This window comes from Perca fluviatilis, chromosome 22, assembly GCF_010015445.1.
Source record: "Perca fluviatilis chromosome 22, GENO_Pfluv_1.0, whole genome shotgun sequence".
NCBI lineage: Eukaryota > Metazoa > Chordata > Actinopteri > Perciformes > Percidae > Perca > Perca fluviatilis.
The window spans coordinates 21,462,302-21,484,680 of record NC_053133.1 but is presented as its reverse complement, the minus strand read 5'-3'; the positions used below and the strand labels follow the sequence as shown (position 1 = coordinate 21,484,680).

Here is a 22,379-nt window from a genome sequence, read left to right as displayed (position 1 = left end):
ATTTGGAGACCCACAGACTTACTGTAACTCCATACGCACATTTTTCAATGTTATCATGGCTTTGCCAAAAGGTTCAGTTTATGTTAATGAGGCTTTTGTGGCATTAAATGGTTGTACACGATCGCATTCATAAATCATAACAGATGTGGCTCAGGCTAGCTCTCGTGCCCGCAGGCTCCCTTTGCTCTCGTTCGTGTTTAAACGATAAGAAAACATGGCAGAACATGACTGTTGGATTGTAATATTGTAATGTGGAATTAGGCTCTGATACTATTTACAGTTCTATTTTTCCTATTTTTTTGCCTATCCAAAATCTACAAACCAGTGTCCATCCATGAAAAATTGGATATCACGATTCTTGAAGAAAGTCCTGGATAATCATATTTATGTGCGACCAAAAAAAAGAGATATGTGCATGGGAATTGTTTTCCCTGAAACAATAAAACCGCAGTAAGTAAACAAGTAACTAGTAATAAATACTTATGGAATAACGAGCCCCAACACTGACAGGGGAGAGGGACCAATGCGCACCAAGTCTCCTCGCCGCTCCACTGCTTCCTCCACCAGGCGCTCAATTAGAGCAGCCGGTCTCTAAGAAATAGGTCTGCAATTGCCGGCAGATGCATTAGTTGGCATTCACTGTCTGTATGGAGGGTAAGTTCAGCGCGCATGGGGACAAAATGTTGAGGATGTATGTATGGAGTCACGACGCAGCGCAGTTCGTCATGACCTGAAGTGAATCACGATGGGATTGCTTTAGTGACGTGGAATTTAGGTTAGATGCAATTAGGCACGGCTTGTGTGTGCTGCATATTTACCAGCAGCTGAAGCATAAAGCTGCTCATTGATCCCACCTTTCATCACCTTTTTTTGGGTGGGGGGCTATTTGTAGGCTATTATACATTTTCATCCAGAGCAGAAATTTCCCCGCCGATTTTTTCACCCTGAACTCTTGCACTATATTTATGTAGTGAGGAGCGCGTGGTGCGCTGACTGAGTGCGCCGCTGAAGTCCAGCGGATTTCTCTGGGAGGACGCTGCTCTTTGCTTAGTGCACCTGTGGACGCCTGCAAAAAATAGACCAGCCTTTTGTGTTTCTATTTTATTTTTTAATTTACCAAACGCGTTTTATTGTTAGTTTTTTTTTTTTTCTGCAGCACAAAGCGTCTATCGGATGCACGGCTGGCTTTCCAGCAGTCGGAGAGCTCTGGTCAGATTCAGCACTACATCAGCTTTGGACAGCTCCGCGTGGATGGGCTCTGTCGGTCTCCGTGTCTCCAGCAGCTCCTAACTACCGGCAAGAATGGCATCGCAGGGTTTCTGGTCTCTTGGCGGAGATAATGCGGGGGCCAATAATACCGGGAGTCAGAGCCCCAGTACACGTGAGTGGCTTTTTGTTTTCAAACCACCTCTGATGGACCGGCATCTCCAATTCCAGTGCATTGTCTCAAGCCAGTGCGCTGCATTTGGTGTTACTGCCGCCGAATGAAAATCCAAACGGGCCTGCCGTATCTATAGTCGAAAACATCTGCTTTTACACCTTTTCTTGTTTCTCCCTGCAGGATGCAAGAATTTCGTCTACAGAGCTCTTTTACTGTACATTGCATGGCGCCTTTTGTGTTTCGGCTTCTATCTTAAAGTTGGACTCTGAACCTGAAGCCTGTTCATCATTATTTGATTTATCCCCTCTCTGTTCCAGCCAGGGCTTGGTGCCAAGCGGCGGCCCAGAAATTATCCGGAGGAATTGGATCGAAATTATGTGGTATGTTGGTTCACAGCGGAGGGAGTGGGGGGTTTGGGTTGGGTTGGGTGGTGGCGGGGGGGGGGGGAGCTATTTGGGCGACGCGCCCCGTTATCTCCACCATATAGCCTATTTACAGCCCGGCCTTGTCGACAGGATAATACAAAAAAAAAAAAATGTCATTGCTGTTTTGTGATGTCCAAAGCGCTGCTCAATGTCGGGGAAGTGGAGAAGCCCGCCGAGCCGGCCGCCAAGCAGCCGCCGGAGACCGAGGCTGCTGGCACCTGCGGCTGCAACAAATCGTGCAACTGCACCAAAGCTGCTGTGGTCTTCTCCGACCTCTATTCAACAGGTACAAAAGCATGCTGTAAACCTGGATATTAAACAGTGTCGGACTCCTGATCCGTCTCATTGAGTCACAGCTTGGCCTTGCCTTGGATTTGTGTGATTTATTCAGTGTAAAAATGCCATACACATTCTTTTTATTTATTTTTTATTTTTATGTTTTTAATAAATGGAAAAGCATATATGCGGCAATATATGCATTACATTTTGCAAATCGACTTTTATGTCATGTATTGATCTTTAAAGAGGTGATCCGCTTTATTATTTGTTCCCAGCGTGAATAAATAGGCTACACATGAGAAATAAAATGGAAACAAATGGCAGAATATATGTCTATGTCTATTTGGATGAAATGCATCAGTGTCTGTAGGCTATCCATTCATTTTGATTTCATAACTGTAATATTCAGGTGGTTATGGTTACCATTTGTTTTTGCAGTTTTCCCGTAGAGGTCACCTTCAGCGGGGCAGAATCTCCTGTTTTGAGGTGTTGAGCGTCGCAGAAACTTCCAAAACTCTCCTCAGTCAAAGTCCATTTTTAGACCTGTAAAAAAAATATTACGAAACGTGGACTTTTTGTCCTGTTTGTAGGCCTGCAGGATATTTTCATACAGCTAAAAAAAATAAAAAATAAAAGCCTACACATATGCATCTTAATGTTGCATGAAAACGGTTTTAACGGTTTTAACGAGGCTCCTCTCCACACACACACAAATCACAAAATGTCCCCCTGCTGCTGCTTTAATTCATGAATGTATTTGGTTATTTACAGACCTGTTACCTGCCATGGACAGTGACGCCAAAACAATGACCTTCCTGCAGGAAGTTGTGGATATTTTACTGGCCTACATCGTGGAGTCTTTCGACCGGGACACGAAGGTTATTGATTTTCATTATCCCAACGAGCTGCTTCAGATGAACAACTGGGAGCTGCAGGGCGAGCCGGCCTCTCTGGATGATATCTTGATCAGCTGTCGCGCTACTCTCAAATACGCCATCAAAACAGGTCAGGTCTGGATGTTGGGTACATGCTTGCTAAATATAACCTGCTTTATTTCTGACTTTTTCAAATATGCAAAAAAAAAGCTGTTTCAGTTTGGCATGTTAGGAAATATTCCCCGCTTTAACAGCTGCATATTTTTTAAATACATGTATCCTAGGCCGAATATCCGGCCTGCTGCCTTTCTTTGTGTTAAATATGTCGAACTCATAAAATGCATTTGATATCATGAACAGAAATATTATACAAACATATATAGGGGGAAATAACTCTAAATAGCACAGAGCCCTAAATTATAACACCGAAAACTAAAATAGTAAAAGATGATAAAAATATATCAGAAAATCACTAATTGGCTAATACAAGGTGAACACGACATTTTCTTGAAGGATATACTTCAAACATGTATATAGGGGCCTAGTGAAGACAGAATAAAACAAAGGAAACAGCCTGTGATTAAAAAAAAAATAATAGAGGATGTCTATCAAAAATCAACCTGGAAGTTGTCCTCCTCCTCCTCCTCCTCCTCCTCCTCCTGACCACCAGACCGATGAATGCAGTGACGCAGTAAATCTGGTTCACCAAGTGGGAGATAATAAGCTAATAACCAGGCTTCATAGGCCAAGACCATTAGTCTCTCCTCACTGACACACGCAGGAGAACATTCACAGCACAACACAGATTTCACCCCCCCCCCCAAAAAAAACAAATACAGATATAGCCTATATATTTTATGTATTATATATTTTTAAGATGTATTGGTCAAATTTGACTTCAACCCCTGTTATACAACATTTAATAAACTACATATAACAGATACAATATATCATTTTAATTGCGTATGTATCAACAATTATAACGTTATTGACTCTTTTTACTATATTGTCATAACGTCATTCCCTATCTGTCTATACACCACCGTCCACTTATGGGAGGAGTTGTACAGAATTTGTTGACAAATGCATTAACAAACTACTTAAAACTACATCATAGTGTGTTATGAATAGTATAGTTTATTACAGTAAATGTTTATATACTGCTTATAAATGCTAACTCGGAAGGGTTAAAGGAAAGTGTTACATTGCATGTTTAAAATATAAAATAAAAGAGCATAAAAGTGTCAAACATTAGAACATGCATATGAATCACCTTGTTTAGGAAACATTAAGTTTTAATTGTTTAAAAAAAACATTCACATTCAATTTACTCCTTTTCAAAGCGTCTGTGTTTGTGATGTAGCCTGTATTATAAAACAGATGCGGGAAAACTCAATTTGGGCGTGTTTATACCCTCCACTAAATTCCTACTACATTTCCCATGCAGCACCAAATGCTTTCGTTATTTGTCAAGATGACTTAAAACGTCACTGCAGCTGCATTCCTAACCTGCAATTAAAGTGTTTAGAAGATGACAGCTTCTGTGCCTTTTGCACTAAACTCAGCATCAACACATAAAAAGCACATTTAATTTTCCTTTCATGAGATCAAATGATCAAATTGCCGCCTCACACACACCCTTCCTCTCTCATTTTGCCTTTGCTCCTGTTCCTTCAGCCCACCCCAGGTACTTCAATCAGCTCTCTACAGGATTAGACATGGTTGGGCTAGCAGCTGATTGGCTAACATCCACTGCCAACACCAATATGTAAGTATGTGGCCCATGCTTAATCACGATTGAAAATGGTGATAATGATAATGACAATGAATTCCATTTCCGGTCCATCCATATGCCGTCTGCACGGGCTGATAGTGGCGTCTTTTTTTTTCACTCAATCATGGCAAATGAAAAGGGTGAAATGAAAGGCAGACCCCCTCCTTCCTCCCCCACCCCCCCTGCACCCCTCCCACCTCTGCCTTTTATCCCTCCCCCTCATGTCCAATCTCTATTGGGATTCAAGGGGAGAAAATTTGCCCTGAAATTAAATTCACACTAATCTGAAGCTAATTTTGGTGTGTGTTTTTGGGGTGATAAGCTCTGCAAGAGTCAGCCTTGGCAACTGTGAGGCCCTGCAAAATAAGCCTGCTGTTGACACAGGGGGGGTTTAAAATTACTGCTGCTAATAAACCATGTATTAGTAGAAAGATATATCACGGGGCGCATGCGGGAAATGTACTTTTTTAGTGCAGCCACGATAATTAAAATGTGAGACTTCTGTACAACAGAGAGCACATTTGGGTCTATGAAATGTGGCCTGCGACGTGGGGAAAAAGAAATGGATGCTGGTACATTTAGTTCAGAAGCATCAGTGCAAATTTGCCTCTTCAGAAATGAAGGTGGAGCCTTTACAATCGACAATAACTCTACATGTTTAGTACACAAAATATTGTTTTTTATCCTTCAAGAATTTGAATGATTTAGTGGTTTATCTACCTCTGAAAGAGCCGTCAATTTCAACCCCCATACTGCAGGGATAGAAATGTCCGTTTACTGGCTATTTTTCGGGGATGAGTCATGGAACGTTTTGTGTAACCAACACCGTGTGATGCCCCTTGTGTAATGCAGGTTCACCTATGAGGTGGCTCCTGTCTTTGTGCTGCTGGAATACGTCACTCTGAAGAAGATGAGGGAGATCATTGGCTGGCCGGATGGGCGAGGAGATGGCATTTTCTCTCCTGGTATGTAAGGCGACGCCAATCCCACCACCCCTCTGTTTCCCTGAAAATGGAACCGCCTGTGTGTGTGTGTGTGTGTGTGTGTGTGTGTGTGCGCGCGCTGTAATGTGTCAATTTGCATTTTGATGATATAAATGGAACTCGTTTCAAACCCAATTAGCATAAAATATTTTTTTTCCAACTGAAGCCTCCCCCTTCTAGTCACCCTCCGATCTTTAATTTCTCCCATGCTTTTCTGTTTGACATGTGACAAGGAGCAATCATTGGAGAATTTGATGACAAAGACTGTGATTGGCTCTGACATTGTGGACAGTCAGATGCTGTGTCGTCCCTCTATACGCTCTCGATACGCTGTAAACAAAGGATTTTTGTTGTTGTTTGATTATTTCAAACATGCACAGACATTTTTAAACTCTGTTCTGAAGCGCTGCATCATCCCCATGAGACTTGCCAGTTATGACACCGAGTGGCTGGAAATGACTGAGCCCTGTCTGTCCTCTAGGTGGGGCTATTTCTAATATGTATGCCATGCTGCTGGCTCGCTTCAAGATGTTTCCTGAAGTGAAGGAGAAAGGAATGTCATCGGTTCCCAGACTGGTGGCCTTCACATCCGAACATGTAGGCATTTGTTTTCCATTCAATTGTCAATATGTGCCTTATTGAATCAGATAATGAGCATTGATCACTATTTGAACAGTTTTCTTGAATCAAAAGTCAAACATCTTCCTCTCGGCTGCAGGAATAACTTCAAATAGTTTTGCGCATTAGCTGTGGCTGTGTGTTTGTGTTGTGCTAATATAAAGTGTGTCAGACGCAGAAGGACACAAAGTGACTGGTGTTTCTGTCACATTATATGTCACCTCCTTCATCCTTAAAGGTAATTTGAAAAATGCTGGGTGCAAAAACACACAACATCAAAGCTGTTTTGTACATTATTTATATATATATATAAACACCCCCCCCTCCCCCTCCCTCCTGTAACCTGGAGTTAAACACAATCTCTCTTTAATTTTTTCTCTGTCATCTTTCAGAGCCATTTTTCAATCAAAAAAGGTGCTGCAGCTCTTGGCATCGGGACAGAGAGTGTGATCTGCATCAAAGCAGATGAAAGGTAAAGTCAGCCTCGAATTGAATCTACTTTTACTCCACTACATTTACCCAACAGCTGTAGTTACTAGTTACTTTGCAGATAAAGATTTGACCTAAAATGACACGCGATAAGCTTATAAAAGATCAAAGAGCGAACCAACAAAAAATTAGTGTCTAGTTGGGGCCCTTTGTCAATTTTCAGATGTCTGTGAGAGCCATTTGCCCTCTCCACTTCTCATGTAAATAAGAGTTTGTGGCCCAAAGAGGTAAAATGATTAAATATGTCACAAATAAGAGCAAAGATGGTGGTCGTCAGCATCAGGAAGTATCGTGTGATATCAGGTCTCGCGATGTAACGAATTGCTTCACGGCACTGCACACATGCGACCATTCAGGAACCGGCTAACAAGGTAGCAATGGACTTTTTCACACTATCGCCATGGCTGAGCCGGCAAAAAAGAAGCAGAAAGCTCAGAAAGCATTGTCGGAGGAACAGAGAAAGAGGAAACGGCAGACTGACCGAGCGAGGGGTCAGACACAAGTAAACATAGGAGCTGCCAAATATCTATTCCAAAGCTGTAGGGGGAGCTCTTTAGAGAAACCTGCGAGCAAAAAGCAAAATGGCCAAAACTGCATGGCGCCTCTTTAAGTAGGATTTTAACTGCAGGATATTTACTTGTAATGGAGTATTTCTACATTGTTGTATTGGTACTTTCACATAAGTAAATTATCTGAATACTTCCACAAACAAGTCAAGATGCAACTGAAGCTTTTTTTTCTATTGCAGTGGTAAATTGATCCCAGGTGACCTTGAGAAAAGAATACTGGAGGCTAAACAGAAGGTAACAGTATTAGCACAGCTATAAATACTAGAATAAATAAATAGTGCAGATTTCACTTCATACAGCCTGATTTTCTGGTATTCCGTCGACTGAAACCACACTGATGATGAAACATATTTGCATTGTTATAAGCTGCTTTTAATTTACGAGGATGTTTTGTTTGTGCTTCTGCAGGGTTTTGTTCCTTTCTTTGTAAGTGCAACTGCTGGAACAACAGTGTACGGAGCTTTTGACCCTCTCATCGCCATTTCTGACATCTGCAAAAAGTACAACATCTGGATGCACGTTGATGTGAGTAAAACAAATTGACTTTTTGTGTGGAATCTGCATAAAGATCTCCTGTTGCCTCATTTAAAAACTCTACCCAAAACGTCCGTGATGCACGATATCTCTCCACAGTAGGGGTTTTAGTGAAGGAAAACACAGAAATACTGAGCTCACCGGTGAGTTTGACAAATCTATTATGTCTGTTTCGCCTCTAACTGCTGGCGTTTGACCCAGATAGGAGCCAGCCATTTCCTATCTAACACTGGGGATTAGAAAAACTGGAACAGTGGCTGTAAATCATCTCCTCCCCTGACTTTGCCATCATGGGCCCTCTCACTGAAGGAACTCTATCCATTAATGAAGGTGATTTAGTCCTGACAGGGGGACACCTCTATTAAGAGACATAAATGGCCTTATCTATCATTCCTCAACTGGCTGAGATGGGAAAAAACACATCCTGCTTTTTAGTGTTGTGGCACTAGCAGCTTTAGTTTGGATATGTGCTGTTGTGGATGCAGCTTCCCATGGAATAAGAGTGTTTGGTGGCCATCTTAACTCTCAGTAGTCTCTCTATAAAGTGTCAGAAAATTGTGAACATTTAGGCTACATATTATACTCACAATTCTTAGAATTTAAAGGTCCAATTATATATTTACTGTAATACATCCCAAAATGACCCCAATGCATCATCAGATATTAAGGAAACATGCTAAGTTGAAATACTATATTTTCTGACAACAATGCTAATGCCAGTATTTTTTCCTTTAGAAATTTCCGTTCCATGACGGAATTTCTTTTTGTGTTTTGGCCTGTGTGTGGTTATCAACTGCCCAGTTTGACAGCCAGGCCAGGTTGCCAGATATACCTGTAAAAATGTAAACCCAGCGCGCTCCAGCTGTAACGTTAGTACAGCCATGAAAGCAGCAAACAAACAAACAGGATCAACGGAGATAGATTCTACCCATAAAAAAAACGGCATGTTTCTAACAATTGCATGACCAGAGACGGTAACGTTACCAACCCTGGGTAAATATTGGAGATGTATTTGAAAGATGGAGACAGCTTAGAGCCCAAAAGTACGCAGAGTTGGCTAATTTCCTCCTGAACAAGTAAGCATTAGCTTCAGGCTAATTTATCACTGCTACGAGGGACGGGCATTCTATGTCACTTCAACATTCGTGTACTCACATTGAATTATATAGCTAGAGAACCCGAGTTGGGTTACTCGCAAAAACAAATTGAGACAGAGCCAGGAGAAGTGATCCCGACTGGTCCTGGCTAACGCCGCCATGCTAACCATGCTAAATGCTAGCTAATGTTACCGGAAGACCAGGCAAGCGGGCAACGGCTGTCAACAACGTGAAGCCTGTTCAGTGGCCATAGCCGACAACGGTGAGTTATTTTAAGCCAAGAGAGGGGGGGCTGTAAATCGGGAAGAGAGGACTGTGAGTTTGCAGTGTGTTTAGCGATTGTTGCCGTCATACTAAGTGTGTTCAGTCGGGTGGAGAGGATGGCAAGGTTGTGGTATTTTTAGCGGTTCTCACTGTAATTCTAAACCGAGGAAGTGTGTCTGTCCGTCGGGTGGAGAGGACGGCGAGGTTGTTGTGTTTTTGGCGGTTCCTACCGTAATTCTAAGCCAAAAAAGTGGGTCTGTCAGTTGAGCTCTGCATGAGCACGGACTTTGATGACTGTCAATATAGCCAGCATCTAACGTTAGCTGTGCTGTGACGTAATGTCTGGCTGTGTGAGACAAGCGTCTAGCAACATTGTTGTGGATGCTGCGGTCTCAGCCTGGCAACCTCCGTGAACTTCAGGTCTGGGGAGGAGGGGCCGGGGGAGACAACTCTCTCCAGTATTTTTAATTTGTACTGCAGTAACTATTTTAAACACTAGCTGTCAGTATTACATATTATATATGAAAGTATACATTGCAGCTTTAAATTTGAGTGATTCTTATTTGTTTATGTCATGTGTTTATGAAACCGATACTATTATGCAAAATCATAATCATTTTCAGATTCTTTAAAAAAAATCTCAAATATTGATATTTGCTTTATAAAAAACAGCATTGTTCTGGCTTCAATTAATGGAACTCCAGAGATTTAGTACAGAGGTTTTATAAAGGTTGGGGAACTTGAAGAGACAGATTTTTAAAAGAATGGTCAAAATCAGAGCAGCAGAGGCTGAGATATGCAGACTTTTGCTCCCTAAAACTACTGTTGATACTATATATATCTTAGCCTATTCATATCTACTCCATACTGTTTATTTTTATACCTCTATAAATATGAACATTACACCTTTTTGCTAGTTAAATGCTAAACTGCATTTTCGTTGTCTCAGTATCTCAACCTTTATAATAAAGTTGACTCTAATCAAAAAAAAAAATGCAACTTGATTTTGACCCCGGGGGTCGGACTCGGTGTGGAAAGGGGACTGAGTATCCAGAAAGCCAAAAAGATGATAAAATGAATAGCTGTGGATGTGGGGAGGGGCCCATAGAGAATGTCTTTCTACAGGGCCCAGAATCTTGTGCTACGTCCCCGTTTAGACCCTCCACACCTGCTAAATGTGCGTCACTCTTCTCAAACTTGACAAAGCTCTACCGGAGCAACAGAAGAATTTATACAACTGTTTTCACAGGCTGAGTAGTGACTTGACTTTGCATCTAAAATCAGTGAAATGTCCCTCTAATCAAAGGTTGAACTTATATGTTATGTTATTTGTCATCTGTCTGTCCTGTTAGGGTGCGTGGGGAGGAAGTCTCCTCATGTCCCGGAGACACAGGTGGAAGCTGGATGGAGTTGAGAGGCAAGTGACATTTTTTTGGTGGGGTGAACACAAAGTGACAAGAAGCTAATGAGCATTTGAAGTCACGATGCACTGTGGTTGTTTTCTATTTGCTGCAGGGCCAATTCAGTAACATGGAACCCACACAAGATGATGTCAGTCCCTCTGCAGTGTTCAGCCCTGCTGGTCAGAGAGGAGGTAGGCCTCATCGTCACATATTACATACATGTGAACATTTGTTTGTTTTCTTGTGGTTAATAATACACATTGTGGATGCAATTTCACAGGGTTTGATGCAGAACTGCAACCAGATGCACGCCTGCTACCTGTTCCAGCAGGACAAACACTACGACCTGTCCTACGACACCGGAGACAAAGCGCTGCAGTGTGGACGCCACGTAGACATCTTCAAGTTGTGGCTCATGTGGAGAGCTAAGGTAACTGGGACACGTGCTCTCTTGCTTATATGTGCATGCAGTTCTTTGAAATGCAGAATGATTTTGTGGTGATAGACGTCCTTATGTTATGCCTTTAGTCAGTGTGTGATGTCTGCCTTTACTTTATATTACAAAAATAGTAATACCAGTGGTATCAGCGATTTTTTTACCCTCAAAAACATAGACATTTTTTTACTTTTAACTAACGCAATTCACAAGAAAGAAAATGGAAAACTTGATGTGACTGAAAAATATTTTTGCCGTAGTGTAAAATTTCAACAAAAGTAAAGATTTACCTCATTTCATTGGAGTCAAATCCCTATTTTGTCTTCTGTTCAAGTCTTGGATATTCAAGCTTTAATCTACTTGCTTTGATTTTTTTTTTGCCACTTTTAATGTTGTTTTTTGACTTGATTTTTTTTTTTTTTGGCACTTTTAATGTTGCTTTTTGACTTGATTTTTTTTTTTTACATTATATATGCATGACCGATGTATTAGTGTCAAGAGACTGAATTAAATGAACATTTTGGACATTGCTATCCAATTTTCCTGCAGAAAAATATGATTTGTGCTTGTCCCTTCTCTTCTTCTTTAGTTGCCGAAATAACTTCAGTTTTACAATAATCACAAAATGCTCATTAGTCTAAATAAATGTTTCAAACCTAACAGATTAAAATCTTTTCTTCGGCAGGGCACCATTGGGTTTGAGGCTCAGATTGACAAGTGTTTGGAGCTGTCGGAGTACCTCTACAACAAGATCAAAGACAGAGAAGGATATGAGATGGTCTTTGATGGGAAAGTACGTCCACATTTTACTTTCACTCTCCGCACGATTATTCATCTGCATAATCAGAGAAAAGTAGCTCACATTAGTCCCTGATGCTTCTTTTACCCCTGTGTATTCAGTGTCATTATGGGTGACTTGATTGACACACAGTGTGCTCTTGCTTTGTGTTGGAAGAATGCCATTTTTACCTCTAGCTGCCAATATAATGTGCTGCTATTATGTTTAATGAATTAGCAAAACGGCCTGTAATTGCTCATATGCATATGAATAGCACTGTGTCTGAAATATCCTCTGCAGAGCAAAACTACAACAGCCCAAACATATGTGGGTATGATGGGGTTATTAAGCTAAAAACTCGTGTTATAAAAGGAGTACTAGGACACCCAGAGTCATTTATAGTAAAAGCTCTTTAATACTTAAGGCTTATTGTTTCCTGTTCAGCCACAAAAGGCTAAGAGCATCATAACCCAGAGAGTGGTGGGAAAAAGCCAAGTCCTCTGGGCATCGGCCCAGGTGTTCATTTGTCCTTACCTCCCATTGAGCCATTACATCAATCTGATGTTGAATATACTACGGCCGAGCCAGCTCGGGCTGAATAAATGAGGCTGGTGTGCATGGCTAGTCAGCTGTTGAATGCTTTATAACTCACAGGCAGGCAGGCTGCTCCAGCAGGGCTTCAGATGCCAAAAAATAGAGCTGTGTTGGCCTTCAGACATATAGAGAGTATCTGAGGAGGAGGCAGCTACCTGTCTGATGCTGGGAACACCTAATGGATTTCCTTTTTAGCCATTTTCAAACACAATCCGCTCTGGCATGGAGAAATGGATGGGCTACGGTTACTTTCAGCACCCTTTTTTGGGGGGGCGGGGGTAACTATAGGATTTCAGGCAAGGATGATTATATGATAATAAATATGCATGTATACATATGCACGTATACATATGTGTACTGTATATATCTATATGTTTAAAGTTGTAGGTACAGGTATATGTAATACGTGTTTTCACAAACATGTCTAATTTTGTGTAGAGCTGGGTGGCATGTTAAAATTATCATTATATTAATATTCTTCCAATATTTCTATATGTCCCAATATAGTAAGTGTATGCAAACGCATGCACATCTATCATTAAATTGATGTTAAAAACACTTATTTACAACTTTAACTACAAATATTGTTTCGTTTTGATTAAAATGTGCTCATCATTTGTATGTGATTATAACATCCCTCAAATTATTCCGATATCTTACATTGTCATTTACTGAAAAATTAGACAATTCCCGGTGATTGTAATACTACCACTTCGGGGCGCCAAAGGCAAGAAATGTTTAAATTCTAAAAAATAGTGGCTTTAATTATAACAACAGAATTTTTTTAAAACAATCATATCATCATGATACAGTCATAGTCTGTAATATTGAATTATTCCCCCTAAGTCTGTATGTTTTGCATTATGTGGCGTGTTTATTCCTCTCATCCCTTGTGTTCCCACAGCCTCAGCACACCAACGTCTGCTTCTGGTACCTCCCTCCTGGGATCCGCTACATGGAGGATAAAGAGGAGAGAAAGAAACACTTGCACAAGGTTGGTGAGCGGAGATAAGAAGCCTGACTATAATATCTACTAAAAACACCTTTCACTGCCCTACAAGCCTGTCATTACTATCTAGCTTGACCATCATATGTCCTCCTCATTAGGGACAACATGTATGCCCACTTATACTATATATTATATTAAAAAAAAATACTTAGTAAATTGTGACAGTCTTGGGGCGCCCAGGTAGCTCACCCTGTTGAGTGTGCGCTCTGTGTACAAAGGCTCAGTCCTTGCTTTTGTGTTTTACTATCATTTACTGTAATTTATTGTGCTTTTTATGATTATCGATTGTTATAATGTATTTATTTATTTGGCCTGTGAAGTTCTTTGTGACTCTGTCCGTGATAAGTGCTATATAAATAAACTTGACTTGCTTAGTTACTTACCGCAGAGGCCACGGGTTCGATTCCAACCTGCAGCCCTTTGCTGCGTGTCATTGCCCCTCTCTCTTCCCTTTCCTTTCTTAAGCTGTCCTGTCAAATAAAGGCCTAAAATGCCCCAAAAATAATCTAAAAACAAAAAATTGTGACAGTCTTAAAATACAAGATACACTGCCACAGAGGGAGGGTATTACAGGCCTGACTTAGTCAGTGAGGCTATTCAGTTAGTTAAAGTGGCGGCCATTCAGAGGATCCCACAGCAGCAGGGGCATACTAATTGACAATTAGGACAAACAGATGGTGTACGTGCCAGCCATACAAAGAGCTCTCTTTCTCTGTAAAACCACCCACCATAAATAGTTTGTCATATCAAATCAAATGGAGAGATTTCCTTTTGTTTTCTAAAGTTTGATTGAAAAAAAACCTGCAGTGGATACGCTTCACTGAAGTGTTTGGACAGCTCACGCTTTTTCCACAGACTCTGACACTACGATTGAGGGATGATGTAATGTTGCGGAAAAAGTCTAAACTGAGGGAGCTTTCCTTAATTTCCACTTGTTACTTCTAAAGGATAACTGGAAAATTGTCAAAAGACTGATTTGCTGCTGCTGATTGATTATTTTACAGAAACCGCAACAGGACACCTGCAAGTGATTTAGAAGGAATAAATGACTACAGAGCTACAGCACTGCAGCCTTTACTTTAAACCCAGTGGTGGAGGAAGTACTTAGATCCTTTACTTAAGTATAAGCAACAATACCACAGTGTAAAAATAACTCTGTTATGAGTACAAGTCCTGGATTGGAAATTTTACTTGACTAAAAGTACTCAAAATGGCCCATTTAAAAAAAAAAATCTAATTTAGTCTAGTGTTTGTAAACCGCTTGCTGTGTAACTTCATATGTACCCCATCAAACTTTACATGTTGTAGTTTCTTTGAATGATATTTTTATTGCAGACTGCAGATTGTTTGAAGAAGGACTGACACTCAACATTTTCATACTTTCTAAATTAATTATTTACTGCCAGCAGTGTTCAAACTGCATTATTCTCACCTATGGTTATTTAATAAGAAATGTAATGAGAGAAAATGACATAAACATCAAGCAGTAATCAGTCAGTCAGTCAGTAGGCAAGATGTCTGAGTGTGCAAGGACGGATTGAAGAGCAATCTAGAGAAGGATTTAAAGGAATAGTTTGACATTATGAGAAATACGCTTATTCGCATCCTTGCCGAAAGTCAGATGAGAAGATCAATACTCTCTGAATGTTTGTCCATTAAATATAAAGGTGGAGTCAGCAGCTGGTTAGCTTAGCTTAGCATAAAGACTGAAAACACAGGGAAACAGCTAGCCTGGCTCTGTCCAAGGGGAACACGCAGCTCAATCTAGAGACACAGCTCCCCCTGGAACATCTATTATGCTCACAATTCAGACTCTAAATGTTAAAAAGCAGACCCTATAACTCATTTCATTAGCCATCTAATTTGTTTTAGTAGTAGATAGACCTACTCACCAGCCCAAATGAATTAATGCTGTATTATTTTATCTTTCAGGTGGCTCCAGTGATAAAGGCCAGGATGATGGAGTACGGGACAACCATGGTCAGCTACCAACCACAAGGAGACAAGGTCAACTTTTTCCGCATGGTGATCTCAAATCCCGCTGCTACCTTCCAGGACATCGACTTTCTTATTGAGGAGATTGAACGACTCGGCCTGGATCTATAAGACTCATCTCACCAAGTCCTCCTGTACTTTTCCCCTTGAAGGATGAATTGTTTGTCGTGAATGTACTGGTAAACTTTTTATTTTCTCTCTCTTTCCTCCAAAGTCACATATTTAAGAGTATATTTGAGGAAAAAAAGATCTACAGATATATCCATACATTATGTATTGTAGCTTTGCCGTGGACTAACTTGGTCCAAAGCTATGTAAAAGTGCTTCTGTCTGCCTTTCCTATAGTGTAGTAGATTTCAGAGTAGTGGAAGTGATGTAACTTTATATGTACTTTTTGTGATATGAAATGCTTGTGCAATAGGTCGATGAGGAAGAGTTTTATTTTAATTTTATTTATAATTTAATTATTACTCATTTGCCGAGTATGTTGCCAAACGTGGTTGTGTTCTATTGTAACTTTACATTTTAAACTTCTGGTTTAAAACAAAAAAAGCACTTCACCTTACCTCAGCTTAATCAACTGCCTTTACGTCTGCACATACTACTCCAAGCAGTGATCTTTGGACAATATTCTCTTGACTGGTGATGCATAGCAGCATGTTAAAGAAATATCCATACCAGAACAGGCCGTCATAGGGATTTTGAAATATGTACAAAATAAGGCATTTCCATCATAATTACACAACAGCAAAGTCAATTCAAAGCATTTATTAAGGCGTGTGGTTCCATCGTGCATCACATCGGCTTTTGACAGTTTGGTCTGCAGCTTATGATGCTAATTTAATATCACAGCTTATTACTTCTAATACTTTCTACTCTTTTTACACACACACTTCTTTCTAGTGTAATTAAGGTGGTAAAGGCTTGTTGAACCCATTTTGTTTGATGCCACCAGCTACATGTACATATAAAAATGGATACCATTTCCAACCAGGCTGTGTATTTAGCTGTGCTGAGTGTGCTTTACATGTTGTAGTGATGATCTAAAATGAGAGTACTAACATTACAAGAGTATTACAAGAGGTAACGTTACCATTTTCTTTATTTGAAACCACATTTTTGCTACGATTAACCAATATTTGTTTAGCCATTCAAAATATTTGGAGTTTTTAATTGCCTCTCTTTATATTAGTATTAATTGTTAGTGGCGGAGTCTGCCTTTACCAACCGGAATTCAAATTGCATAACCCACGCACAAGGGGACATTTAATTTGACCTAATGGATCAAATTGTGATAACACAAAGTATCATGTCAGAGTGTGTGGCACTCAAAACTAATTTAGTCATCATCTTGTTTTTTGTGGAATTATTGTGTATGAGAAGCAAGGCTGGATCACCAACTGGGCAAATTGGTTAACTGCCAAGGGGCCCCAGGCCCTGAGGGGCCACCAAAGTGCTGAGTTTACTGCACGTCAACTGGTTTTGATTAATCGCAAATTTGCCAAATTTAAGAACAATGTCAACATGCCCTGCATTCTTAGCAAAGCTTGTGGCCATGTCTTCTAAAGTCGCGTTTCCACAAAGCAGTCGAGTTCAGTCCGGTCCAGTTAAGTTCGTTAAAGTTATGGATAGTACCTGGTCCTTTTTTTGGTACCACCTCGGTCGAGGTTCCAAGCGAGCTGAACCAATACTAAAAGGTGGAGTTAAAACAATGCAGACCAATGATTGGTCAGAGGGAATCCTCACAAGTGCGACACGCGACATCATGCACAAACCCCACCTACCAAAGAGCGGTAGGTGGGGGTCAGTAGCGGCCCAACAGCACATTCTTGCCCCTGGGCCTACTGATGAATCGATCCAGCCATGATGGGAGGCTTTTGGGGCCAGTGGGCATCACATGACAAGCAAAACCGACTGTGGCCACAACTCCAAAATCCCCTTGCAGCCCATCATTGTGCCTATCGGCTCTGTCACACACTTGCTGTTATCACAATACAATTTTAAGGATTAGAACTTTAAAGTTGTAAATCGTCTCATCTACAGTAACATGACAAGAAAAGCTATTTGTCAGGGGTGTTTTTGGATGAGCAACTAAAGAAAGATCGAGGATCTTACGAAAACTGGGAACGGGGCAAGAATGGTGTTTTGTCTGAATATTGGAACTTCACCAGACCTACTGCATACCTGACATCACTTGCACTAAATCATCGGGGAAGGACGAGCGTTCCTTAGCTTTGCAACTGAGATTCCTTCTTAATTCATTCACAAGCAATATTCGAGAATGGGTCCAATCTATATACCCTGCACAATATCAAAAGAAACGGTGAATTGAAGTGTACAATAGTTAACGATAATCAAGTTTGCTACTAGTTAGCCAAAAACTAAAAACATGCTTACGGTAGGCAGGTTAGTTGATGGAATGTGAACCCTGATTGAACAAGCAGAGGTTCTGTAGCATTTTCATTAGAAGTTAGAAAAGCACAATTTGCTCAACACGGTCGCTCAGTGTACAATCACTTTTGATCATAGATTGTAAATAGTATTTCAAGATGTCCTAAGTACATATCTTTGTGTATACATAAGTGTATATAAGACATATAACCAGAGACTATTTGTGAGGTAAAGTTATTCATATTTTCTCTATCTCCAATATAGATTACCTGTATTTTCATCCTGTTTGTCCAAAAGGCTTTTTTCCTCTGTGTGTGTGTGTATGTGTGTATGTGTGTGTGTGCGTGCGTGCGTGTGTATGCGTGTGTGTGCGTGTGTGTGTGCGTGTATATGTACAGTACAGTATGTATGTCAGATACTTGACTTGGTTTGTGGCTCTTCTAGCTATTTCAAGGAAAACGTGTTTCAGTGACATGGCTTTAAAGAAACCTACCAGATTTCACTTCGAATTAACTCGGTGATTGGATTTTAAGTGAATATGCAAAGCCATTTTGACTCTGAAGCCCTGTGTTTTTTGTGCACAAAGTAAATACTTGACGGTATGTCAACGTGCCAATGTGTACCTTAGTGTGTTTGTAACTGTGTTGCCTTAGTATAAATTTGGCAGTATTGTCTAGTTTTCCTCCAAAGAGGAGGTTGTGCACTTTAGAGTATACTACATGACCTAATAACGTGCAATGTCCAATGGTTGTTCATAAGTTGATGTTAAAAAAAAAAGAAAAGAAAATATCCTCAAAAATGTAACTTAAGCTCTTTGGTCTGAATGTGACTTGAATCAAGGGTCTGTTGGAAATCAAAGCATTTAATTTTTTGCAGTGTATTGTATTATAATATATATAAGTTTTAGTGTATTACGTCCTAACAGAGATTAGCCTCCAAACCATACGACCACATAGGTCGGTTGTTCCTACCCTCTAATACAGTGGTTCTCAACCTTTTTGGTCGTCCCCAACCATGTTGCGACCCCCACAAAATTATCTCGCCACCCTTTTGGTCCCGACCCCCAGGTTGAGAACCACTGCTCTAATACTACCAATGGGAGCCTTTCCTAATTTGGCCCCCCCAAGCAGTTTTAAACATGTGAAACAGTTGCACTTTGGTTAGGTTTAGGCACAAAAACGACTTGGTTAGGTTTAGAAGAGGATCGAGGTTTGGGTTTAAATCAGTACATTTGTTACGTTACTTCATGTCATGCGTTCGTTCATGAGGTGATTACGCATGTGATGGAGAACGTGATGTCATTCCGTTTGTTATGTAAAGTTGAAATGACCCATTGTTTACTTTTATTTTTAAACGGGACACGAACACCAGTCTCCTGGGTAAAAGTCCTATTTGTTTAACCCTTCCACCTGTCCACCCTTAACAGACTTCCGTCTTAATACCACATTACATGACTTCCTGCTTTGCTGTCGTCATAATTACTATGGCCTTTAGAGGGCGGAGACTAACATTGAAACATAAATGGGTTGTAATTGCTGCTTGTACAAATGACCTATGGGGCCGTTTTTTGGGGGGAGGACAGTCTCAGAGTTTAACACACTTTTAAGATTTATTAATCCAAATTCTGTTTCCAGATAAAATTGGCGTACACACTGTGACACAGACGACATCAGATTTATTACAACGACACAGGAATCTCGCTACGGTGGTCTCGGAAAGCCAGACATTTTCTTCTCTTGTTGCTGCTGCTGCTAGACTTGCTTCCTTTGCACGTGCATGCACTGCCTTGCCTATCCAGCTTGTTTGATATCTCCTATCCTATATATCTATTTCTATATATATACATATATACATATATAAAGTCTGTGTAGCTCCTGTAATTAGCTTTAGTGTCCGACGTATAGCTTTAGCCTGTAGATCAGTGCACTGTCGCTCTAGCCTTTACATGTGATTCTATGTCTTGGGCTTCCTGTAAAGTTTCTCCGTGCCGCAAGCATGCTAACCCCGCCAAGCATTGTATTCCTCTCCGCGCTTGATCTGACTATCTCTATCCTCTGTCTTTTCTTCCTCTGCTTGAAGACTGTCGCAGCTCAGAACGTAGAGTATTATATCTATATATGTGTAGTCCCTCAGCATGTCTCTATGAAAGCTTTTCTCTGCTCTGCAACTTTTCGACCTTTTCTCTCTTTCTCTTCCGCTTCGCTCTCTGGTAGCAGTGACGACGTATCCTCGTGCGCTTTCCTCTTAACGTTTCTCGGCTGCCCGCTGTCGTTCCGTCTGTGTGTCTGAGATGGTGTGTTGACTCGTGTCATGGTACAATAACTGTCACTGGTTCTGATTTTGTTTCACCAAGGCCCTTGACTCTATGGGATGTATGAGAAACAGAATCAACAGGATTTAGAATTGATTGTCCAAAAACTTTGTCCAATGTCCAATGCAATGTTGTTAGCTTTCATCACACAAGTATAGAAACAAATACCCTGGTTTCTTGCTTATGGGAAATATTGTTTGTTTATGAGAATAATTACAATCCCTAGTACTCAGAGTGCAGTTCACTTTCACTAAATATGGTATGATTTTGAATCATATATTCTGCAAACTGCTGTGCTAGCTTCTCTCAAACATTAATTTTGTCCTGAACTATATGTTACTATTGAGAAAGTAGAAATAAATATTGGTCAAAACAAAGATTATTGGAATCTTTTCTTCTTTCATTTCATTCTTGTAACATTTCCAAAGCTAACTTTGTTGCGCTTCATACTGTGTAGGCCAAAAGCATGGTGTTATGTGAACAGAAGAGTTTAATTTGTTTCATAAACTGGTGAGAAGGTCCTTGAACAACAACGTGGGACATGAAAAGTGGCACTTTCACAGCACTACAGGGTAAGGATGTATCAGCGGTGCCAGTATTGGTCATGTTTATATCATCTTTTTCTGACCTCTTCTAGTCACGAAACAGCACATCAGCATATAGAGAGGGTTTGTAATCATTGTCTATAGCAGCAACAGTTCTGGTTCCAAACTCTACTTAAAAAATGCACACTTCTATAATAACATGCAATTGAATACAATAACCTTTCAAAACTAGTATCTTTATGAAGTTTAAAATGTTAAACATTTTTTAGTTTTAAAGAAAATACTACCTTAACAAAATAACAGATTATGTACAATGTAAAACATAACAGTTTATTTATATTGCACATTTCATTTCAGGGGAAATAATGTGCTTCACAGAAAAGTTAAGGTCATTAAACATAAGCTACAGGTAGAGATGCATGCTTGGTCTTAGTAAACAGATTAAAACTAACATCACAAATTTGGGAGGGATTTTAGATTCTGATTTAAATTTAAATTCTTATTTTTAAAAGGTCATTAAAACATATTTTTTTCACCTATTTTAATTTCGAAAGATGCTGAAATAATCACGCTTTTATTACCAGCCGCTTTAAATGACCTTGCTCGTACCTACATCAGAGATTTTCTTTCATTTTATGTTCCAGCATGATCACCAAGGTCCTTTGAAATTAATTAAACACTTTTCCTTACTGTATGTGTCCCATAAAAGTACTGGTGAGAGTGCATTCTGTTTTTATGTCCCTACACTAGGGCGGAACTTTGGGTTCAACATGGTTGGGGGGGGCTTGAGATTGGGTATTACTATAAGAAGCAACAAAAACATCAAAAAGGAAAAAGCCCAAAACTTTGGAAAAAAACTCAGCAAGGCGACAAAAAATGTCTAAAAAAAACCCTTCAAAAAAGCAACAAAAATAATGAAAAAAAGTGGCAAAAATGTCAGAAAAAGCGACAAAAACATTGAAAATGCCACAAAAACCTTTTAAAAGGAACAAAAACTTAAAAAAAAAGCCCATTGATTATTGGGGGGTTCGTAACCCCCCCCCCCATCCCCCCCATAAATTACACCCATTCCCCTACATTCAAAGGGTAAGATCGCTCAGTATTTTTCGCCCATTAAGGACCTATTTTTTTGTAATCTGGCTTTTATTTATGAGTAATCTTTTTAACATTGTATGTTTTATTGTTTTTGTAATTTTTGGGGCAAAATTGTAAATATTGTTTGTTTTTATTTAACTTTTGTACTTGTGTTGTTTCAATTTTGCTATATGAAGCACTTGGTCTGCGTGTTTGTATGAAAGGTGCTATATAAATGAAGTTGAGTGGCGATACTAACAAATTTAAACAAACAAAACGAAACCATTCAAACATGCACGAGAAAGGAGATTTTATCATGCATTCAATACAATGCCACACACTTAGTACAGATTTGAACACTTCTTTCACACAAAATATCAAAATAATGATGATAATTATAATATCAGCACCACCGTTTTATGCTTCTGAGCTGCTTCTGTTAACAGCGTCAGTGGTAGGTTACTAACGTCTCTCTAGATGGCACTGCTGCCCCACTGTTTAGTCATGAGAAAGCAACAGAAAGTGTATTTTTTACCTTTACTGAAAATAGGCATG

General features: G+C 40.0%; 1 protein-coding gene across 1 annotated transcript; it reads left to right on the top strand.

Annotated features, from left to right (window-relative positions):
* The first annotated feature begins 506 nt into the window (after positions 1-506).
* gad2 (glutamate decarboxylase 2) lies at positions 507-20,582 on the top strand. The gene is made up of 17 exons (XM_039789436.1): positions 507-654; positions 1,157-1,381; positions 1,699-1,761; positions 1,946-2,092; positions 2,857-3,090; positions 4,638-4,728; positions 5,587-5,699; positions 6,199-6,314; positions 6,728-6,807; positions 7,573-7,627; positions 7,802-7,918; positions 10,641-10,705; positions 10,804-10,882; positions 10,972-11,121; positions 11,813-11,920; positions 13,404-13,493; positions 15,441-20,582. Exons 2-17 carry the CDS (start codon positions 1,303-1,305, stop codon positions 15,612-15,614), a joined length of 1,761 nt encoding a protein of 586 aa, XP_039645370.1. The 5' UTR covers positions 507-654; positions 1,157-1,302; the 3' UTR covers positions 15,615-20,582.
* The last annotated feature ends 1,797 nt before the right edge of the window (positions 20,583-22,379 follow it).

Bases quoted from the DNA above. Each gene is read 5' to 3' on its own strand.
- gad2 (XM_039789436.1), top strand. From the start codon at position 1,303: ATGGCATCGCAGGGTTTCTGGTCTCTTGGCGGAGATAATGCGGGGGCC. The intron at 7,919-10,640 runs GTGAGTAAAACA...CTGTCCTGTTAG, and splicing joins ACATCTGGATGCACGTTGAT to GGTGCGTGGGGAGGAAGTCT. The intron at 13,494-15,440 runs GTTGGTGAGCGG...TTTATCTTTCAG, and splicing joins GAAAGAAACACTTGCACAAG to GTGGCTCCAGTGATAAAGGC.